At 35.9% G+C, this 23909-nt stretch overlaps 1 protein-coding gene across 2 annotated transcripts in view; it reads right to left on the reverse strand.

The window, feature by feature from the left end:
• NBEAL1 (neurobeachin like 1) overlaps nt 1–23660 on the reverse strand; it is a 254607-nt gene extending 230947 nt beyond the window's left edge. The window contains exons 1-2 of one of the 2 annotated variants that reach the window (XM_058300345.2): nt 23502–23660; nt 22415–22689 (exon numbers count right to left, since the gene is read on the reverse strand). In XM_058300345.2, coding sequence (XP_058156328.1) covers nt 22415–22465 — 51 coding nt within the window. In that variant the 5' untranslated portion in view covers nt 22466–22689; nt 23502–23660. The remainder of the gene's footprint in view (nt 1–22414; nt 22690–23501) is intronic. The other variant, XM_058300344.2, reaches the window with a different exon arrangement.
• Between the last annotated feature and the right edge of the window lie 249 nt (nt 23661–23909).

Here is a 23909-nt window from a genome sequence, read left to right on the forward strand (position 1 = left end):
CTAAGGCCTCATCGGAAGTACCTTTACATTCATATTTTCAACAATAATCTCTTCAAAGCTATCTAGGCTTTTCTATCTAGCATCTCTCAATTCTTCCTGCCTTACCCCACTACACAATTCCAAAGCATTTCTACATTTTTTTGGTATTTGTCATAGCAAAACCCCAATTTCCAATACCAAAAACTGTTTCAGTTTTCTAGCAGCTAAAACAATAAAATGAATGGGTTGACTTAAACAATAGTTTTAAGGCTACAAGTCCAAAATCTAGGCATCAGTAAGGAGATGCTTTCTCCCCAAAGATTGTGACACATTTATTCTCTCATGGAAATATTTGGGTTATAGAATTCCTTCAAGTTCTAAAATCACAAAGTATTAGACACATAGACATATTTCAACCCTATGTTGGGTAATCACATTTAAAAGTTCAAAAAGTCAGTTATCTTCATAATGTATTTTCTAAGAATCCTACCATTAGAAAATAAATTCCCCAATAGAAAGACTACATGGTGATTAGTCTTTCAAGCTATCTCAAGTTTTTCTGACAGAACCTATCTACTTCAGTAAAAATATAAGTGCCAACTGTGCACCAATGAGGAACAGTGCTAGATTCTATGAATACAAAGACATACAAAAGAAACCTCAAAATGTTTTGTGAGTCACAAGAAACATATAACAAAACAGCAAGATAAGTAAAACACTATAAAAATTAGTCATTAGCTCTGTCAAGGGTGGGAGTAACTGAGTAGCAGGAGCACTCAAAATAGTTTTCACAGAAACATAGGCAGATAATTGTCAAGAGGGAGGGTATAGGTGGGAAGAAAAGAGGAATTTTAGACCAAAAGAAAACAGCAAGATATGCTCATATGATGTACAATATTTCCAGTGTGAAATATGTTTCAGTGTGAAAAATGATAGGAAGCAGTGGGATGGGTATGTGGGGTTAGAAGACTGGCGAAGTCAGCATTTCCTAAGCAAATATGCTACCCAACAGTGTTTGCTTGGAGAATATCTAAGATTTAAAAATTTAAAAAAAAGAAAAGATACCTGTGTTCAAATAAGTCTGAGTAGCACTACTTAAGAAAAGGTAAACAAGATTTTTAACAAACTGTCTTCAGATGAAATGTGCATAGTGAATGGGATAAGAAGAGGTGGATACAAAATGAAATTTCCCAGCATATATGACCATAAACCTTTTTTTCTCAACTCAATTCACTTAGTCTTATCAAAAGAGCCAACTTTTTATTTGGTTGATCCTTTCCATTATATGTTTATTATTTTATTAATTTTTGCTGTTTCTAAAAACATTTTACTAAAAATTTTCAAAACATGCATACAGGAAGAATGGTATAATGACCTAACTTCAACAATTACCAATGCATGATCCATCTTCTTTTACCTGTATCTGCATTCCCAACATTTTATTTTGAAGCACATCTAGTTATCATCTCATTTCATTTCATCCACAAGTATTTCGTATTTTATCTCTACAATATAAATTCTCTGTATTTTAATACAACCACAATATTATTACCACAGCTAAAAAAAATAAGCAGTTTCTTAATACCAAATTTCCCTGACTGGCTCATAAATGCTTTTTGAAAACAGTTTGATCAGATCAAGGACTAAACAAAGGCCACATACTGTGACTGGCTGATATCTCTTTTAAATCTATTGAAATCTATAGGTTTCTTCTACATCTCTTTTTTCCATTTGTTGAAGAGACACTAGGTCATCTGTGATATATAATTTCACATTACAGATTTTGCTGACCGCATCTGCTTGCATCACTTAACATGTACCTTAGTCTTCATTTCCTATGAACTAGTAGTTCTATCTAGAGACTTGAGCACAGTTAGGTTCAATTTTTTAACAAAAAAAAAAACAAAAGAAAAACCCACCACGTAGGTGGTATTATCTATGTTCTTCAGGAGATATATAATATCTGTTTTTTTTATATATTTATTTTTTATTTATTTCTCTCCCCTTCCCTCATTGTCTGCTCTCTGTGTCCATTCACTGTGTGTTCTTCTGTGTCCACTTGCATTATCAGGCGGCGCTGGGAAATTGCGTCTTTTTGTTGGGTCATCTTGCTGCGTCAGCTCTCTTTGTGTGCAGCACCACTCCTGGGAAGGCTGCACTTTTTCATGCAGGGCGGCTCTCCTTGCGGGGCACACTCTTTGCATGTGGGGCACCTCTATGCAGGGGGCGCCCCTGCGTGGCACGGCATTCCTTGCGCAGCAGCACTGCGCACGGGCCAGCTTATCACATGGGTCACGAGGCCCTGGGTATCAAACCCTGGACCCTCCTTATGGTAGGTGAACGCTCTATCAGGTGAGCCATGTCTGCTTTCCTAATACCTGCTTAACTCTTTTTGTGGTGTTAGAAACCAACCATCACCATTCCCTAGATAACGATATTTCATTATGAGTAATTTCTGCAATCCTCTTCACTCTCCATTCTTCGGGTTTATTTTGTTCTTTCATCTTCTTGAAATGAATGAGGCGTTATCTATTCTTCCATAACAAATTACCCTAAAATTTAGCAGCTAAACAACAAACCTTTTATTTCACCAAGTTTCTTGGCCGGGAATCCAAGAATATCTTATGATGGGTGGTTTCTCGTAAGCTGGTAGTCAAGATGTTAACAGGAGAAACGGATTTGGCTCTATTGATAGAGCATTCGCCTACCACATGGGAGGTCCAGGTTCGATCCCAGGGCCTCGTGACTCATCTGCTGAGCTGGCCCATGTGCAGTGCTTATGCACGCAAGGAGTGCTATGCCATGCAGGGGTGTCCCCCATGTAAGGGAGTCCCATGAGCAAGGAATGCGCCCCGTAAGGAGAGTACCCCTGCGTGGAAAAAAGAGCAGCCTGCCTAGGAGTGGCGCCGCACACATGGAGAGCTAAAGCAGCAAGATGATGCAACAAAGAGAGACACAGATTCGCAGTGCCGCTGACAAGAATACAAGCGGACACAAAAGAACACAGCAAATGGACACAGAGAGCAGACAATGGGGGGGGGCGGGGCAGGGAGGGGAGGAAATAATAAATCTTTAAAAAAAAAAAAGATGGTAACTGGAGCTGTAGTGATATCAAAATTTAACTGAGCTGGTGGATCCATTTCCAAGCTCATGCACATGGAGGCTGGCAAGAAGCTTCAGTTCATCCCATTGGCCTCTCATAGGGCTACTCCCAGCATAGTAGCTATCTCCCTCCAAAGTGGTGATTGAAGAGAAAAAGAGCAACTAAGATGGAAGCTGCAGTGTCTTCTATAACCTAACTTTGAAAATAACATACCATCACTTTTGCCATATTCTATTGGTCCAAGAGATAAATCCTCATACAACATGGAAAGAAACTACAAAAAGGTGTGGAGTGGGGAGGTAGGGATCTTATAGGTGGCCTACCACAAATGACTTGCTGATTTTTAAACTTTTCCCTTTCTAATATACGTATTTAAAGCCATAAATTTTCCTATGTAAAGCTGTAGAGATACTCCCAATCACAAGTTCTAAAATGTAATATCTTTATCATTCAGTTCAAAAACATTTCTAGTTTTATTATTTTTTCTTTAATCCAAGGTATATTTTAAAGTGTATTTCTGGACTTTCAAAGAGATTTTTTAAAAATCTTTGTAATTGATTTCTTCCTTAAATATACTGTAATCAGAAAACATCAACTAAAATTTCAATCATTTGAAATTTGTGTAAAATATGTCATAGCATCATTTTTTCTGGTAAATATATGATGTGGGCTTGAAAGGAATTTATATTGGGTATAGTGTTTTACATAAATCCATTATATCAAGTTTGCCAATCCTGTTGTTTAAATCTTCTGCATCCTTATAATTTCTTGTCTATCAATTACTGACAAAAGCGCTTAAATTAAAAACCAACTATGACTGTTACCTGCCCACTTATCAGTAGTTCTGTCAATGTTTGTTTTATTTTAAGAGTATGTAATTAGGCAAAACAAATTTTAAGTTGTTATGTCTTCCCAGTATATGGAACTGTTTTTGTTTTACTCAAAATGACTTTATTTCACCTACCTTGTTTAAAGATATTCCATTGGTTTGATATTCTAGATTGGCAGGTTTAAGGATGTCAAACCACTATCCTTCGACTTCCATTATTATTTATGAAAAATCAGCTATTAATTAACTGCCACATTTTGGAGATAATATCTTTGGTTTTCTGCAAAACCACTAAGGTTTCACTATGATGTTTTATTTATCCTCCTTGAGATTCATTGGACTTTTCAGATCTATACTTTTTCTTACATCAGTTCTGGAAACCTCTTACCTGTGCTCTCTTCAAATATCACCTGTGCTTCATTCTTTCTCTCCTCTTGAGACTCCAATTAAACATGTATTAAACCTTTTCAGATTATCTTCTATATCTCTTAACCTTCCTTCCATATTTTCCACCTCTCTGATTTTCCAGGAATATTCTAAAAGACTACTTCTGACCTACTTTTCAATTCTGTAGTTCTCTTCAGCTATGTCTAATCCAACTCCATTCATGGATTTTTTTGTATTGTAGTAACAAATATACAACTCAAATTTTCCCATTTTAATCATTTTCAAGTCCACGATTCAGTAGTATTAATTACATTCACAAAATTGTGAGGCCATCACCAGCATCCATTGCCTTAAGTTTTTTACATCTCACAAATTCTATACCCATTAAGCAATAATTCCTTTTTCCCCTCCGCAACACCCAACCCATGGTAACCTGTAATCTACTCTATGAAATATGCTTCTTCTACAAATTTCATGTAAACAGATGATACAATATTTGTCATTTTGTGTCTGGCTTATTTCACTCAATATTAAGTCTTCATGTATATACCACATGTATATACCACATTTTGTTCATCCACTCATCTATTAATGGACATTTTATTTCCTAATGTGTAAATTCATTACTGATTATTTGTTGCTTAATGTCCTTGACAAAATATTAAGGGCCTACAGTACAATTTCTTCCAGAGAGGATTAAATTTGCTTCAGGGACTATCAGTATATTATGTGCAACTTCAGTCTTTTTGGGCCTTTCCTAAAAGAAAAGTAAATTTGATTTGCAAATCCATGAAAGAATCAACTTCTGGTAACAACCTCTAAGAGACTTTTCACATCTCTGCTCTGCTTGGCAACAGCACTTTCCCCTGCAGTCCCCTGGTGGGAAGTGGGAGATTGAGGAGGATGTTTCTACTTCATCCTCACCTAAGGGTATATAAGCCTTTGGGAACCACAGCAAAATCTATTAGATTTCTGGCTACTCTCTTGGCTTTGACTTCTTTCCTCCCACTAGCACATGAAAACAAAAGTTCAAGTACATCAAACAATGGCTTCCATTCTCCATATACCTCCTGCTTTCACAAAAATTTTGGCCTCATACCGACTTACTGTATTTTCACAGTTTTCCAATGCTTTTACAGTTTTTTTTAATGTACCCAGAACTGAGTTATTTTCAGAGGGAATAGTTAGCCTACTTCATTATCATAAATAGAAATCTATACTAAGATCATTTTTCCCTTGTACTTTTTTGGTGATGCCTTAAGTATACCTAGAATGTTTTCTCTATTAATCTGCTATCCATTTTTTAAAACCTTGATCAGATGGCTTTAAAATCTTGACCAAACCTCTTCTACTAGGCTACCCCTGATGTGTTCATCCATCCACCTTGACTTGGTTCTTACAGCTAGGCCTACAGCCTGAGTAGGATACTGACACTAGCTGGAAAAGCACGCCTAAGACAAAGTCATAGTCAATTAAACAGGTGAAAAGCTACAAAAATTTTCATGAAAAGAAAGCATGTCACATCCAGTATTCAGAAGCCATGTTAAAAGAAACAAAAGGAGCAATATTCTAAAAGAGGTCTAAATAAGGCAAGATTTAGTGAGAAAAATTTCAAATTTCCTATATGTGTTTCTTAAATTTAAAATAACCATCCATTAAAGTAACTAATGAAGTTCCAGCTTTGAACAATATAGTAGAGAAAATTCATGGTTAAAATGAGCAGGGCTTAAAGAGGCTACCATCTGGAATGCCAGGTAAAATGTATTTTGTTGCATGAACTTGGTATTCATTTTAGAGTTTCACACATTGTGGCCAGGTAAAGAAATTTCTGGTTCAGACATTTTTAGAAATCAGTGAAATAATGAAGAAATAGTAAAATATAAAATTCAAAGACTGGAGAATTTTCATTACTTCAATAACAATAAAAATACAGAGCAAAAAACAAAAAAACAGGGGAGCGGACGTAGCTCAAGTGATAAGGTCTCTGCCTACCATATGGGAGGACCCAGGTTCGATCCCTGGGACCTCCTGGTGAAATAGAAGAGAAAGTGCCTGCACGGTCAGCCAGTGCGTGTGTGGTGATCCAGTGCAAGCGCAAGTGAGTCACGCAGCAAGATGATGATGCAACAAAAGAGAGACGAAGGGGAGAGTAAAAGCAAAGTGCAGCAGAGACCAGGAACTGAGGTGGCACAACTGACAGGGAACCTCTCTCCACATCAGAGGTCCACAGGATCAAATCCCTCTGAATCCTAGAGGAGAAAGATGAGAATACAAAAAGGAGAAGTAGATACAGATGATCACACAGCAAATGGACACAGCAAAAAAATAGCAGGGTGGGGGGAAAATAAATAAATCTTTTTTAAAAAGTCAAAGGTTGAAATAAAAGTAAATAACATGGGCATACATTAGTTGAATCAGACTAAGGTAAATTCTTCAGAAAAGCAATTTATTATGTTTCTATTAACTACATAGAACACTGATACTTTTTAAACAGAGTTTAAAAATTTAAAGTGAGGTTCAAGTTTCATTTCAGGTCGAAGTGTTTCAAATTTAATATCTGAAATAATGATTTCTACTGGCTAATTAATTTAGGCTTTTGTATCACATCCATAAAACACTGCTTTCTGCCCACACAAACTAGATTATTGGACACATCTTTATTTAGCTCCATCCTCGCCTGACAGAGCAAGAGGAGGGACAGTGCAACTGCAGTCACTTTCACCCTGCAGAGACTATACTGCTGGGCTCCATTCCCACTGCTGGCAGGAGAGGAGGGGAGGCAATGCTTCATCAGTTTATGTGGAACAATTGCAGTCAGTTTGACTCATGTGGCTTAGTTTGGTACTCACACCTACAGCTCCATCCCCATTTCAGGCATGGGAGGAAGGGGCGTGGAGCTTCATCAGTCTCTGTGGGCAACCACAGATGTTCTTAGCCTTCATGGCTTCATTTACTGCAAATGGCTGCAGTTCTGTCCCTATCCCTGGGAGGAGAGAGAGGTGAAAGAAGCTCCATTGTTCCTGAGGCAATGTGGGCAGCTTCAGTACCACAGCTTACAATATCAACCCCATCCTCAGCTCTTATTCTATAACCAGCAAGGAAGAAAGGACAGGAAACAGATGAAAAAGAGCTGAAAAAATTCAAATTGGCTAAATACGAGCCACTAAAAAATTCCAAATTAAGTTGACCCAAGTATCAAAGAGAGGCTGTAACACAAAGCCAATCAAATAGAAAGCCCTAGACTAAAGAGAGAAAATGGGCTAAGAATAAATACATCTAGTAAATCAGATGCTGTGACACCAACAAAAAATCCACACCAAGAAAGAGGAAGATATGGCCTAAAGAACAACCCTCCGATGTCATAAAGGAGTTGAGACAACAAATTATAGATGTTCAAATAAATTTCCTTAATAAATTCAGTGAAATGGCTAAAAAGATAGAAGACATCAAGAAGACACTGGGTAGGCAAGAAGAAGATTTTGAAGACATACATAGAAAAAGAGCAGATCTTATGGGAATGAAAGGCAAAATAAATGAAATTAAAAAGATACTGGAGGCATATAAAAGCAGATGTGAAGAGGCAGAAGAAAGGATCAGCGAGCTTGAAGATAAAGCCTCTGAAAGTTAACATACAAAAGGATAGATAAACAATGAAAAAATTCGAACAGGGTCTCAAGGAACTGAAAGGTGGTAAGAGATATGCAAACCTATATGTCATGGGTGTCCCAGAAGGAGAAGAGAAGGGAAAAAGAGCAGAATGAATATTTGAAGAAATACTGGTAGAAAATATTCCAACTCTACTAAAGGATATAGATATTATGTCTAAGAAGCACAACATACTCCATCTGAATAAAACACAAGAACTACTCTGAGACATACTAATCAGAATGTCAAATCCAAAGACAGAGAGAAAATCCTGAGAGCAGCAAGAGAAAAGAATTTCATCCCCATGAAGGGAGAAATAGATGTCTCTACAACAATAGTTGGAGACATTAATGCACCAATCACTCTATCATTGGATAGATCATCTGGGAAGAGGATCAATAAAGAAATAGATAGATTGAGCAATATGATAAATACCTAAAAGATATATATAGATCATTATACCCAGAATACCAAGATATACATTCTTCTCAAGTGCTCATGGATATTTCTGCAAGATAGACCAATATGTTGGGTCACACAGCAGATTTCAATAAATTTTAAAAGATCAGAATTATACAAAGCATTTGCTGACCATAAGGGAATAAAGCTGGAAATCAACAAAGAGGAAATTCACAAATATATGAATATTGAACAATACATTAATAAATAATCAGTGGGTCAAAGAAGAAATTGCAAGAGAAATCAATAAATATCACGAGACAAATGAAAATGAGATCACAACATATCAGAAATGATGGGATACAGTGAAAGTAGTGCTGAGAGAGAAAATTTATAGCCTTCAAAATGGATCAAAGACTAAACATAAAAGTGAGAACTATAAAACTCCCAAATGAAAATTCAGGGAAATATCTTCAAGATCTGGTGGGAGGCGGTGGTTTCTTGGACCTTACACCCAAAGTATGAGCAATAAAACATAAAACAGATAAATAGAAACTCCTCAAACTTAAATACTTTTGTGCAAGAAGGACTTTGTCAAGAGGGTAAAAAGGTAAACCACTCAAGGGAAGAAATATTTGGAAACCATATATGCCATAAGGGTTTGATTTCCATGCTATATAAAGAAATCATACAACTTAACAATAAAAGAGCAAGCAATCCAGTTTAAAAATGGGCAAAAGACTTAAACAGACATTCTCCCCAAGAGGAAATACAAATGGCAAGAAAAAGCACATGAAAAAATGTTCAATATTACTAGCCATTAGGGAAATGTAAATCAAAACTACAATGAGACATCATCTCACACCTCATGGAATGGCCATTATTTAAAAAACAGAAAACAACAAGTGCTGGAGAGGATGTGAAGAAACAGGAACACTCCTTCACTGCTGGTGGGAATATAAAATGGTATTGCCTCTGTGGAAGTTTGGCAGTTCCTCAAGAAACTAACTACAAAGTGCCACATGATCCAGAAATATCTTTAGGAATATATCCAGAAGAACTGAAAACAGGGACATGAACAAACATTTGCACACAGATGTTAAAACTGTCCAAAGATGGAAACAACCCACCACTTCATCAACCAATGAATGGATAAACAAAACGTGGTGTATACATAGGATGGAATACTATGATGCAGTAAGAAGAAATTGGGACACATATGACAACACATATGAATCTTGAGGACATTATGCTGAGTGAAATGAGCCAGACACAAAAGGGCAGATATTTTATGGGCTCATTAATATGAATTAAATACTAAAAATAAATGCATGGAGTTAAAACCTAGACTATAGGTTACTAGAAGACAGGATGAGGACTGAGAAGGGGTACTGATGCTTAATATACGTAGAATTTTCAATTATCTTGACTGTAAAAGTATGGAAATTTATCAGATAGAGTTGATGGTAACATATTTTAGTGAATATAACTAACATGGCTGGTTTACAATAATACAAATACAACAATGGTCTATGATCTAGAACAAAAGTACATCACTATTACAACATGGTAAGAATATAGTGATGCATGGGGAAAATACAATTAATGTAACTTACAACTTATGGTTAACAGCAATATATTCTTGCATCAATGTCAAAAGGTACTATATCAACTCTAAGGGTCAGTAATATGGAGGTGTGGGATTTTTTCTTTTGGACTAAAGAAACCATTCAAAGGTTTACTTGGGCGATGTCTGCCGAACTCTGCAATGAAAGAAAGCGCCACTGAGTATACTTTGGATAGAATGGCAAGGGAACGTATAACACAGTGAACCATGTGGTGGAAGATGGACTGTGGTTAACAGTACAAATATGAGAGTGCTCTCTCATGAACTATAACAAATGTACAATACTAATACATAATGTTAATAATAGGGGTGTATGGAAAAAATATACCAAGTGTATGGTACGGACCATAGTTCACAGTAATAGCTTGATCATGTTCTTTCATAATTTTTAACAAATGTTCCATAACAATGTAAGGTATTGGTGGAGGGGTGATGTATGCGAATTCTGCACATTATGCATATTTGTTTCATAAACTCATAACTTCCTATTAAAAATGCTTAAGGAGATGGATGAAAGTACAGAGAAAGAACCAAAGGATATCAAGAAAACAATGAACAATATGAGGGTCTAAGTAAAGAGACAGAAATTTTTAAAAGGAAGTGGGTTTAAATACCACAATGAAACGAAAAATGCCCAAAAGGATTTCAGGAGCAGAACGGAGCTGTCTTGAGGACAAGACATTTAGAGAGTCACAGGAGCTGAGAGAAAAAGGATATAATAAAGGCAAATATAGCCTAACACACCTTTGGGACACTATCAAGCATACCAATATATACATTATGGCAGCCCCAGAAGAAGAGAGAAAAAGCGCAAAAGGAATATTCAAATATATGACGGACTACTTCCCAAACCTATCAAAAAGTGTGAATATGCACATCCAAGAAGTTCAGAGAATACCACACAGGATAAACATGAAGAAAGAAATCACCCATTATATACTGATTACACTAACAAATGCAAAAGACAAGGAGAAAGTTCTGAAAGCTGTAAGAGAAAAGCAACATTTTACATACAAGGGAGTCCAGTAAGATCAAGTGCCAATTTCTTATTAGAAACCAAGGAAGCAAGAAAGGAGTGGGATGAAATACTTAAAAGTCCTAAAACAACTGCCTGCCAAGAATTTATATCTGATGAGATTATCTTTCAAAAATGAGGGAGAATTTAAGACATTCTCAGATAAACAAAAGCTGATGGAGTAGATTACCACTAGACCTCCCCTACAAACAATGCTAAAAAGAACTCTTCAAACAAAAAGGAAAGGACACTACACAGTAGTTCAAAGCAGCATAAAGAAATAAAGTACTGTGGCAAAGGTAATCACTAGGGTAATAATAAATGCTAGTATCATTAACTGTTCAGTATGTAACTCCACTTCTTATTTCCTACAGGTATTAAAATGCAAATGTATAGAAAAATAATGATAAATCTATGTTTTTGGACATACAACATAAAAATTAAGTGGCAAAAAAGAGTACCAAAAAATGGGAGGAGGACAGAAGGGTATAGGAAAAGTATATGTGCATGCAATTGAAGTTAAGTTGATATCAAGTTAAATATAAATGTTATATATTTAGAATGTTAAATTTTAACCCTATCGGGGAGCTGATGTGGCTCAATGATTGAGCACCAGCTCCCCAAATACAAGGTCCCAGGTTCAATTCCTGACCCCAGTACCTTAAAAAAAGAAAAAAAATTAACCCTATGGTAACCACAAGGAAAACATGAATAATATATACAGATAGAAATGTATTATCATAGTGACTTTAAATGTAATTGGATTAAATTCTCCACTAAAAAGGCAGTGATTGGCAGTTTGGATAAAAAACACAATGCAAATATATGCTGTCTGCAAGAGACTCACCTTAAAGTCAGACATAAGTAGGTTGCTGGTGAAAGGAAAAAAAAATTTATCATGCAAATAGCAACTAAAGGGAGCTGGAGGGTGGTTATACTAATACCAGATAAAATAGACTTTAAGTCAAAAATAGTTACAAGGGAGGGGCAAGAGAAAAAAAAGTTACAAGGGGCAAAGAAGCTCATTAACATGTGAGGAGGAAAGAAATAATAAAGATTAGAGAACAGGTAATGAAATAGAAAAAAAAAACAATAAAGAGACTCAAAAAAAAAAGTTGGTTCTTTAAAAGGATCAACAAAGTTGACAAACCTTTCGCACAAACTCTTCCAAAAAACTGAAGAAGAGGGAACATTCCATAACTCATTCTGAGGGTCAGGTCAACCTCACCCTCAATCCATCAAGATAAAGATACCACAAAAAAGGAAAACTACAGACCAATATCTCTTATGAACATAGATGCAAAACTCCTCAACAAAATACTAGCAACCTAATGCAGAATATTAAAAGAAATATTTCTTTTTTCTTTCTGCTCCTCAGCATGAATCTTTTAATGTCTTGCCTTCAAGTTCACTAATTCTTCTGCAAGCTTCATTCTGCTTTTGAAATCCTCTTGGGCATTTTTCATTTCAGTTATTGTGTTATTTAAATCTAGTAATGCGGTTTTGTTCCTTTTTAAAACTTCTGTCTCTACTTAGACTCCCATTATTGTTTAAGCCTTGTGACTGTAAGCTTCTACCCCAAATAAATACTCTTTATAAAAGGCAGATTTCTGGTACTTTCCATCAGAACCCCTTTGGCTGACTAATACAATGATCAAGTAGGATTTGTCCCTGGTTTGCAAAGTTGGTTCAACATAAGAAAATTAATTAATGTAACACAGCCATTAACAGAATGAAGGGGAAAAAACTATATATCATCTCAATAAATGCAGGTGAGACATTTGACAAAATATAGCACCCTTTATTCATAAAAACATTTAGAACAATAGGAACAGAAGGACACTCCCTCAACATGGAAAAAGGCATTTATATAAAAGTCCACAGCTAACATCCTACTTAACTGTGAAAGACTGAAAGAGTTCCCTCTAAGATCAGGACAAGTTAAGTGTTTTAGTTTATTAAAGGCTGCCAGAAGCCATATATCAGAAATGGGTTGGTTTTTGAAGGCAGGGAGAGGAAAAAGAGGTGTAATATGGGGCATTTTGGGGACTTGGAATTGTCCTGAATGACACTGCAATAACAGATACAGGCCATTATATATCCTGCAATAACCTACAGAATTGAATAGGAGAGAGTGTAAACTACAATATAAACTATAATCCATGCTTAGTGGCAATGTTCCAAATACGTTTATCAATTGCAATGAATGCAACATTTTGTGAAAGAAGTTGTTAATGTGGGGAAGGGTGGGAGGTATGGGGAGTGGAGCATATGGGAAGCCCTCATATTTTTTGTGTAACATTCTGTAAAATCTAAGTATCTTTTAAAATAAAAAATAAAAAATACATTAAAGAAAAAAAAATCAAAACTGTTCCTTACTCTAATCTTCATCACCCTTCCAATTTGCCATCATTTCTTAAAAACTTCTAGAACTCATGAGTTTTATCTAAAAATTCTCTTTGTATTTACAATGTAAATTTATTTGATCTAGGGGCCCTGAACTCTTTTAAAGCAACTTCAGTATTCTGTTACTATCTCCTCACCTTGAGTTTTAATTACTTCTTTTAAAATTTTTAATCTGTTTTTTAATATACAAACACACCATGACTGTAATGAAAATTTTTAAATAAAAAAGATCCTGTCTAATCTTAAAACAAAAAAGTTCAACATCATTAGCCATCAGGGAAATGCAAATCAAAACCACAATACCACTTCACATCCATGAGAATTGCTAGTAAAAAAAAGTAAGTGTTGGAGAGGATATGGAGAAATAGGAACACTCATTCTTTGCTGGTGGCAATGTAACATGGTGTAGCCACTGTGGAAGACAGTTTGGCACTTCCTCAGAAAGCTAGGTATAAAACTACCACATGATGCGGCAGTCCCTCTACTAGCATACACCCAAAAGAATGGAAAGCAGGGGCTCAAACAGATATTTGCATGCCCATGTTCATAGCGGCATCATTCACAACTGGCAAAAGATGGAAGCAACTCAAATGTCCATCAACAGATGAATGGATATACAAATGTGGTATGTGCATACAATGAATATTATTCAGCCATATAAAGGAATGAAGTCCTGATAAATGCAACAACATAGATGAACCTTGAAGATAACATGTTGAGTGAAATAATCCAGAACAGAACAACAAATATTGTATGCTCTTAATGATTTGAAACCATTAGAATGAGCAAACTCAGAGTCAGAAACCAGAATACAGGTTACCAGGGAATGGAGTGGGGGTAGGGACTAATGCTTAATATGTACAGCATTCCTATGTGTAATGACAGAAATGTTTTTGTAATGGGTGTTGGTAATGGTATCACAATATTGTGAATGCAATTAACAGCAGTGAAATATATATCCAAATATGAATAAAAGGGGAAGTGTTAGATTGTGCATAAGGTAACAGAATAATTTTTTTATTTAATCCATGGAACTATACTAAAAAATCAGTGAAACCTAACTTATACCATGGACTTTAATTAATAGTGCAATCATAAAAAAATGTGCTATCATCACTTTTAACAAATGTTCCACACGAATGCAAGGTGTTAGTAGTATGGTGGTGTTTGAGAATCCTGTATTTTATGCATGATTGTACAGTACATCAACAAGTTCCCTAATAAAGAAAAAAGAAAAAAAAGAATGGAAGAGGAAAAAAAATTAATTATAATTTTCCCAAAAGAAATAAAAATATATTTTGGCAACATCCAAGGTCTCAGAGTCTAGACAATAACAAGTTAACCACACTAAAAGGCATTATATTCACACATTAAAAGGCATTAAACCTTGCTATATAATCATTTTATTTGACCTCTTACCAACGAAGGACTACTGGAAATTAAGTCCAGCATCCAATTCCAAATGTACCCACTTAAAAGCCATAATGAGGATTCTAATAAAGGGGAATATTTTAAATGGCAACTACTAAATCTAAATGATTAATGCAAGTAATGACTCTGATTATTAATTTTAAAATATCATTTTCCTGGAACTTGAGAATATTCTAATTACCACACCTTAACATACACACACAAAACTATCCTTAGTAAGTTTATATAATACTCCACTAGCAGCAAACATGCAATATTAGAAACTATATCAGTAAACCTAGAAATAAATATGAATAAGTAAATAAAGTATTTGCTATCATAAACTACAATGATTCCATGATTTAAAGAGATGATTTCATATACATATACATACACACATGAATATACATACAAATGCCTCAAACCCAAAGTCGGAAACTAACCGAATTGAAAAGTCTTTTTCCCACTTTAAAGTGAGGAACAAACTAAATAAGTATGTCCCTTATTTCCACTACTATGAAATAAATGTTGAAGTTATTAGACAACATAATTCAACAGGAGAAAACAACTGGATGCAGAAGAATCGGAAAGGAAGAGGAGTGCCCAATTTGAAGAAGAGGCTTTAGATACGCAGGAAGCTGGCTGAGGGAGCTGCTCAGTCCCCAGAAAGTACTTGGTTTCCAATGAAAGCCAAAGGAAACGAGGGAAAAAGAAGGGCCCCCAAGAGTATAGAGCCAAGGACAATAGAACAGTGTAGCCTGAGCAACTATTCCCAAGGAACAGAACCAGAATCAAATCATGGAAAATTATTTCTCTAAGGTCAGGGACCAGGCAACATTTGTCCAGAAGGTTTTCAGAATTTCTGAAACAGAACTGCAACAGATCTGCAAATCCATCAGCATGATAATATATTCTGATTATTGTAATCTACTGGGCTTGACTGTACCAAAAGTCAAGCAATACAATCCAAAAAGTAAAAGAAGATATTCCCAATATAAGCATCAGCAAAAGCCTCATTCAAAAATGAATAAACCAGTAAGAAAAAGAAAAACATCTTTGCATCTATGCAAAAGATATTCAAATAGTCACTAAACATATGAAAATATGTCCAATTAATTAATCATCAGAGAAATGCAAAGTTAAACCTCAATTCAATGCTCCTAAAACCCTATTGGAAAGCTAAAATGAAAGACAGGACATTTCAAATATTGGTGAGGATGTACAGCAACTGAAATTCTCACACACTGTTCATGGGACTATTAATTACTATAACCACTGTACTAAGTCGTAGTGCTATTAAATCTAAACATATACATAACCCATAAACATTTTAAAACTTTAATAGCAGCTTGTCAATAATTTTAAGTCTGCTGAGTAACCAAAAAATAAAATGACTTATATTTTAACATCTTTTTATTGTTACTCTTAATATTGCTCTAAACCACCAAAAATTTCTTAAGGTGCCAAATCCAATACATGCTCCATAATGCTTTTACTGCTATGTTAAATTTGACACTACCGGCTACTCTCTTTATAACATCCCTCTACTTTGTGAGACAACTCACTCCTGGTTCTCCTCCTATTCAAATTCCTTAATAAACTTATTCCTCTACCTTCTTCTTAAATGCTAATGTTCTCCAGAACTCCCTGACTTTAATGGTCTTCTTTTCCTACTCTCAGATAACTTTTTAATAACTGCCAATATAACTTACAAATCTTTATATCCAGAAAAAACCTCCCTTCTAAACCACAGACCCAAATGCAAAACATCTCTCTCTATCTAGATATTCCACCGGCACTGCAAACTCAGCATGTTTACCTAAAATCCTAATGATCTTGTACTAGCTAACTTGATAAATGGGATGACCAACTACCAATTTACAAAGTAAAAATATTTACAAATTATCTTACACTTTATGTTCCCTCATGCTCCACACATCTAAACATTAAGCACCATCAAGTCTACCTTCTATGAAATACAAAATTATCATGCATATTAATGACTTTTAATAGTGTAGTGTGGAAGCTCCTCAAGCCCAATCACAAAGGTATTATTCATTTCTTAAGGGCTACTCCCATGTCTATTGATATTAAACACGCATTTCTTGCTTTCACATTAAATTCTTACATCAAACATATAATTGGTAACCACTATAATAGAGCAACTAAAAATTGTTTTTCCCCTCTTAGAGGCAAAGAACATTACTTTCCTTACTTACAAAGTCATTTAGCCACAGAAAATTCAAAGAGACATTCGCACATTTTGAACATGCCAGGGATGTATTAAATACAGATTAAATTATAAGGGTCGATCTATGTTGGTCCACCTTATTGAATGTTTCTCTTAAGGATAACAACCAAAACTGATTAACAAACTGATAATTTTATCATTAGAAGAGTATCTGGTCATTCCATTTTTTTCCAAATCTATATAATACTTAACTTTTTAACCTGAATAAAGCACATTTGAATTCTATTTTCTTTATAAAGAAACTTAAATTCTGTAAAGGAAATTTACTCTGAGCTCACTGCAAAACTATCTATTTCAGTCATATTCCAGATTTAGCAGGACAAAGGGCAACAGCAGGAAATGGAGCATCAACAAGATCCAAAACAAACTTGGTTTAGATTTCTTTTTTAAATCTCAACTCATCATTCAGGATAATTAAGCACTATGCTTAAAAGCAAATAATTTTAAATAAAAATTTAAAATTACTTAAGATATTCATAAGCACAAGTTTTATTACTACTGATAAAAAGAGCATATTGCCCTTTATTATCATACAATAATAAAAGGCAAATGGAAACAATCATGATTGAGACACACATGCACATATGTACAAAATTCTAACCATGGTTATTTTTATATTTCTTACTTTTAAGATGCTTTTAAATATAATCAGTAAATTTTTTCTCTCAAACACTTGGAAAGATATACAGAACAGTTATCTTTTCCATGTGATAGATGAGAACACTGAGATATAGAGACTAGGTAACATGCTTTCAGGTCCTAGAAGAATTGGAACTAAGTCAGCTCTAACCTTACAGCCTCCCAAAACTGTTTAATTGTTCAGGGTAAACTGAATTATCAAAAAAAAAAAAAAAAAAAAAGAAAGAAAAAGAAAACCAACCTAATTATAAAAATGAACCATAAATTTCAACCCACATTTTCACATTTCAAAATGCCATGCTTTTGAGTCAATTTGTATCTTTTTACTCAGTTAATACATCTGATACTTTCCATTAGACAGAACAAAAGTAGCTTAATCTGATCAAAGAATTTAGGGGGCTCAGTTTCTCTCTTCTACATATTCTGGTGACCAACCGTAGGTGGCATTCCCAAAAGGCTAAATGCCCAATAGAAATAGAAATAGATCCTTTGCTTGTCCAAGGGCAGAAGTGAGACAGGGATGTTATGATATAGGTATGTCTTGTTCCATGCAATATATGAATTCCGCTATATGGTAACATAGAGATCAAAACTGTTCTCAGCACTGTCTCTTTACCTCAAGTGCATTGTAAGGGAATAAATAATGTCAAAACATACATGGAGGGAAACGGACTTTGGCCCAGTGGTTAGGGCGTCCGTCTACCACATGGGAGGCCCGCGGTTCAAACACCGGGCCTCCTTGACCCGTGTGGAGCTGGCCCATGCGCAGTGCTGATGCGCGCAAGGAGTGCCGTGCTACACAGGGGTGTCCCCCGCGTAGGGGAGCCCCACGCGCAAGGAGTGCACCCATAAGGAGAGCCGCCCAGTGCGAAGGATGGAGCAGCCTGCCGAGGAATGGCGCCGCCCACACTTCCCGTGCCGCTGACAACAACAGAAGCGGACAAAGAAACAAGACACAGCAAATAGACACCGAGAACAGACAACCAGGGGAGGGGGGGAAATTAAATAAATAAATAAATCTTTAAAAAAAAAAAAAAAAGAAAAAAAACATACATGGAATAACACTGTGCCTAAAACACATAACTAAAATCTTTAGACATTAAAAAATAAATCAGTTTCCCTTCTGTACTTAAGAAAAAAATGCTAAGATGAAATAAACTACTACACTAAAAACCAGATACAAGCTTAAACATGCTCAAATTAATGTTTAACTTACAAGTGCTAAATGAAATGCACTGTTAATCAAATTCTTGATTCTGGGTGGGGATGACTAGAGAACAGAAAAATTCAATCTACATTATTTGAGTCTCGTATAGGTGAGAGCAGAAATGTGGTGATCAGAAACCATCCTGCCTGTATCATGTAATGATGATTACATGAGGTTAACCAATCACCCATTAGGAAGATACATGTTTCTAACAAAGCAATTAAATGCTGTTCCCAGAAGGAAAAAGTAAAGTTAGACCTGACAAGACTGGTAACAAACCAAACAGCAAAGTTTTTACCCAATTTCTTTTCAAATATTCAGTTTAATATGTGTAGACCCAACCACTAAAAACTGACACCAATAATTTAACTCTACTAAAAGGACTTCAATCACTAGTGTTTAGGCTTCCAACTTAACCCAGACTGATAGAAGACCTTAAATATTCGATTAGTCTTCCTTTAACCACACTTAATTGCCCAAGAAATATTTCTGATGTAGTCCTAACTTTTATAATTTTCAATGGCAATTGTAAAGCATCACATTACAAGAAACATTTTATCATTATAATGATCTATTGCTAATACAATGTGGACTACCTGTACCAAGGTTGGCATTGTGACAAATATGGAGAATGTTTTAACATCACTGCCCTACAGCAGTCCTTCACAACTCTTTGAAGTCTCCTTTAATTGGGTACATATACAGCGTTTGCTACAGACAGCATAGCAACTAGGGCAGCAAAATGGTAGACCCTGTTTAAAATTTAATCATTAAAGATGAACTTGATACTCAAGACAAAAAAAAAAATGGTCACCTTGGGAGAATGGCTAGCAAATCATTATTCTGAAAACTGATAAACTTAAAGAATCAAACATTTATTCTGACTGCCTTCCCTTGAAGGAACTGTCATCAAGTGATTGAAGAAAGGAAAATTCTCTATATCAATATTCTACTAATAATTGAAAAAATGATAGTTATCAGTTCTGCAACTCCCTAATAAAATAATGCATATATACAAAGTCCACTAATGGCCATTACCACCATGAATTATTCTAATTTCCCCCCAAAACAGAAGCACAATCAGATCAAGCCCCTACAGCTGCCAATTTATAGGCAAAAGAACAGAGGACTAATAAGTAAATAAAATTAAAGGGATTCAACCAGCAAATCCAGACTATAAAATTCTTAAGATCAAAACACTGATTTCTCCAAAAAATAGGAAGGAATAAGGGTGGTGAGGAGGAACCTGTAGATTAAAAAGATTTAGCAGGAAAAAAAAAAAAAACTTAGCAGACATTTTCAACAAAAAGCAAAATGTATACTTTACATACTAAGTTAAACAAACTAAGTGCAGGGGGTAAAAGAACATTTTATGAAACTGCCAGGAAAGTTTGACCCAAACAGATATGTGATGATCTAAAGAATTCCTGTATTGCAATTATGTCTTTAAAAGGAGTCCTTATTTACAAGCATATTTTTAAATATTTATGAGTAAAATTATATGTTGTCTTGGATTTTCTTTAATATAATTCCGGGGTATAGAGAGGGGAAATGATGCATTACATATGAAGATGAAACAAGACTGGACATTAACTTGAATGTTGTTGAAGCTAGGTGACAAATACAAAAATTCACTATTATATAGTCTCTACTTGTGCATGAGTAAAATTCTTCTTTAGAAAAAACTAAAAAACAAAGATGAACTGAAAAATCCTATGTGACACTACTTAGAATAAGGGCAAAAACTACTTGTTCCTCAGAGACCAAAACAAAAATCTTAGTGGGGATTCACACAAGCATTCTCCCTACACACACATATATACACACACACTCCCTCTCTCTCATGAGAAAAATGAGACTAAAAAAGGTATTTGGTGATCATCCTCATTATGGAACAGGAGTGTTAATCTATGATACATATTTGGTAGCTACTTAATTCAAGGTATCTGCAGAAAAGAAAGCTGGTGTCTAGTATAGAAATGACTTAAATCTTAAACAAAAAAATGGAATTTATTGGACTTCATTACTGAGAAGAGACATTTTCAAAAGAGTAAGGATTCACATTATATTTAAAATCATTAATAAAATAAAGTATATGCCAATGAACTGCACTGTCTTTTCAATAAGCTCTATGTCACTTAAATAAAATATGAAGTTGACCTAGAAACAACATAACTAATTAATAAGACAAATATAACTCCATTTACCTTTTGCTATTCTGAAAAGAGTAAAACCTAGTAAGTTTGATGAAATTTGAAATAAATCATTTTCAAACTACTGGGCATTCCCACTAAAAATGCATTTTAATTTTTGGCTAACATGCTCATGATTATTTTCAAAAGTGTCTGGTGAGTTGGATTTTTTTGTTGGAAGACTGGTCTATTTTTAAAAAGACATGTCTGGCATTAAATAACACAAGACTAAAAGCTATTTTAAATACCTATATTAAGCATTTCAAAGTAAAGTTTATGTCCTTTAGTTATTATAATTTCAATCCAAGAAGTCAAAGAAAATTCCAGTGTGATCTCTAAAATTTAATATTACAGATACCTAAGATGATTGTTAAAGTAAACCTAACAAGAATAACTTGTTTTTTAAAGAGCTGAAAGTATAAAAAGACGCCTGAAAGGATAAAGCAGAAATGGAGGCCTTGAGTTGAGAACTTCACCACAAAGATCTAAATTAACTTCAATGGTAGCTTTGGGTGTTTCTGAGAATCTCGCCAGTACCCTCAAAGTAATAATGGAGCTCCTCACTTGAAAAAACATATTCTTAAGTAGTACCCTTCTTTTCCACTAACTTAAAATCAAAGATAACAGGCAAAAATTCACATATAGACAAGAAGAGAAAAGATGAGCTTTTTTGCATATCAAAAATAAAATAGTAAGGAATCCTGGTGGGTAAGAGCACCAACTTGAGTCAGGAAGTACTGAGTTCCAGGCTCAGTTCTGCTACTCACTAGCCATTTATCCTGAATCAGTTTTCTCATCATTTAAATGAAAATTACATTACCCACTTCACAGAGTTGTAAGGATCAAGTAGACAATACTCCACAAGGGCAAATATAACGGCAAATACCTAGTAAGCACTTCGATGACTTTATTATACAATAGCTTTTTAATACAATTAAAATGTTTAATAGTAAGAAAAACATTTAATCCCTTTCCACAAAATGTCTCTATCCTATTCCCATTTGTGGGAGGAAAAGGAAAGCACAAAAACAAAAATATTTTATATTTTTGTTAAGGTCACCATAACTTCACTTATATAATATTGGAATCAATGTTGACAAGTATCAAATAAAAAACCAGATGTATATTTTTAATAGTATGCCCACACTGTATTATGTGTTCAATGGGAAAAACTGGGAAAGAAACAATCTCTTAAAAGTTCTCAAAGCCTGGGTTGTTACTATAAATTACTATAAATAAACACACTACTATCCACTGAATAAAGTGATGCTAAGGCCAGTCAAAAATTTTTATAACAAAACATTTTTAAAAAGAAAAAATGTTACCTTTGTACAATAAAGCATCCAAAGTTCAAAGAGCCTCTCTCTGGATGCCATTCTGCTTTTCACTCTGCCACTTTAAGGTTCCTCAAAAAAAAAAATATTATGTTCAGACTATAGCATGTTCATTTTATTTTCCAAGTTTTTCAGTCGTTACAATAAAGCTCAAAGCAGTAGGGAAAACAAGTGAAGCAAATGGACTGTCTTCTGATCAATAAAAGGCAGTTTTCAGCAGTTACTCCAACATATCTTCATCAACGGTACTTGAGCAATCAAATAATCTGTGAAAGAGAAAAATACCCAAAGATTTGTTAGAACCAGAAACTACATTAAAGAACCTAGATTTTTCGAAAAGACCTATCTGCTTCACTTCTCAACATCAACCGGACCAACTTTTTACACTCATTGATTAAATTCCATATTACAGTTTCAGAAAACATTACAGCTAACAATATTTCACATCACTACGAGTCTGCTCTGAGGCAGACTTCATAAAGACCGGTACTCATAACCAAAAACGCGTCCGGTGACAATAGCAAAACTCCATTTCACTTACGTGTTGTTGTTTTTTTTAACATAAAATCTTTCAGAATTTCCTAGTCTGCTTCCTTAAAGGTTATTGAGAATGTTTGTTGTGGGGCGGGGCGGGGCGTGGGCGAGGAGGGTGAGGAATTCCTGGTTTGTTTGTTTTAACAATCTCCGGAGAGTGAAAGTCGACCTGCCCACCTGGCCTCTCTACTTCTCCATCCAGGAAAAAAGGAGCAAGGAAAGCACCAAGGAAAGCCTCCAAATGTTTTCGGGGATCTTTAAATTTCCTCCCCGCATCCCAGACCACCGAAACGTAGGCACGCATAAGGTCTGCCAAGCCGCCACGAGTTGCTTTAGAAATGGGGCAATGCGAACTCGGCGTCTCTCGACGCGCGACACCCATAGACGCCCGGAGCGCACCGGGACACGCCCGGGACAGCCTCGCCCCCTCACAGCCGCCCCTCACTCTACAGCCCTTCCACCGCCAGGAAGCAACCCGGGCCCTCTACTGTCTCGCCCCACGGCTCCCTTAACTCTCCGACCCGCTTCCATTCATCGCGCTCACTTAAGGGGTTGCGCCGCCACCGCCGCTCCGCCGCAGTATTAACTTGCTTCCCACGTCCCCTTCTCCAGCCAGCCAAAGACCCGTGCTCAAAGCGTAGCCAGGCAGGCGGGTTGGGGAGGGAGGCGGAGCGGCGACGGCGCAGGGCGGAATGCCACGGTCGGGAGGAGCCAGGGGCTGCGCTGCCCCTCGGCTAATTATTCCGGCCGCTAAGGATTTATCCAGCCCCGGAGCGGCCGCTGTTTATTGGCCGCATGGTTAAGAGGGGGCGGGGTGGCCTGAGTCCCCGCCCCAGCATACCTACGCAGGCGCAGTAGACGAGGCTCCCGCAGTTCTTTCCGCAGCTGGCGTTAGAACCCGCGCTGGGGTCAAAGTCTTCCCCAAGTCGGGAAGGAGAAAGAGAGGACGGAA

This window comes from Dasypus novemcinctus, chromosome 7 (genome assembly GCF_030445035.2).
Source record: "Dasypus novemcinctus isolate mDasNov1 chromosome 7, mDasNov1.1.hap2, whole genome shotgun sequence".
NCBI lineage: Eukaryota > Metazoa > Chordata > Mammalia > Cingulata > Dasypodidae > Dasypus > Dasypus novemcinctus.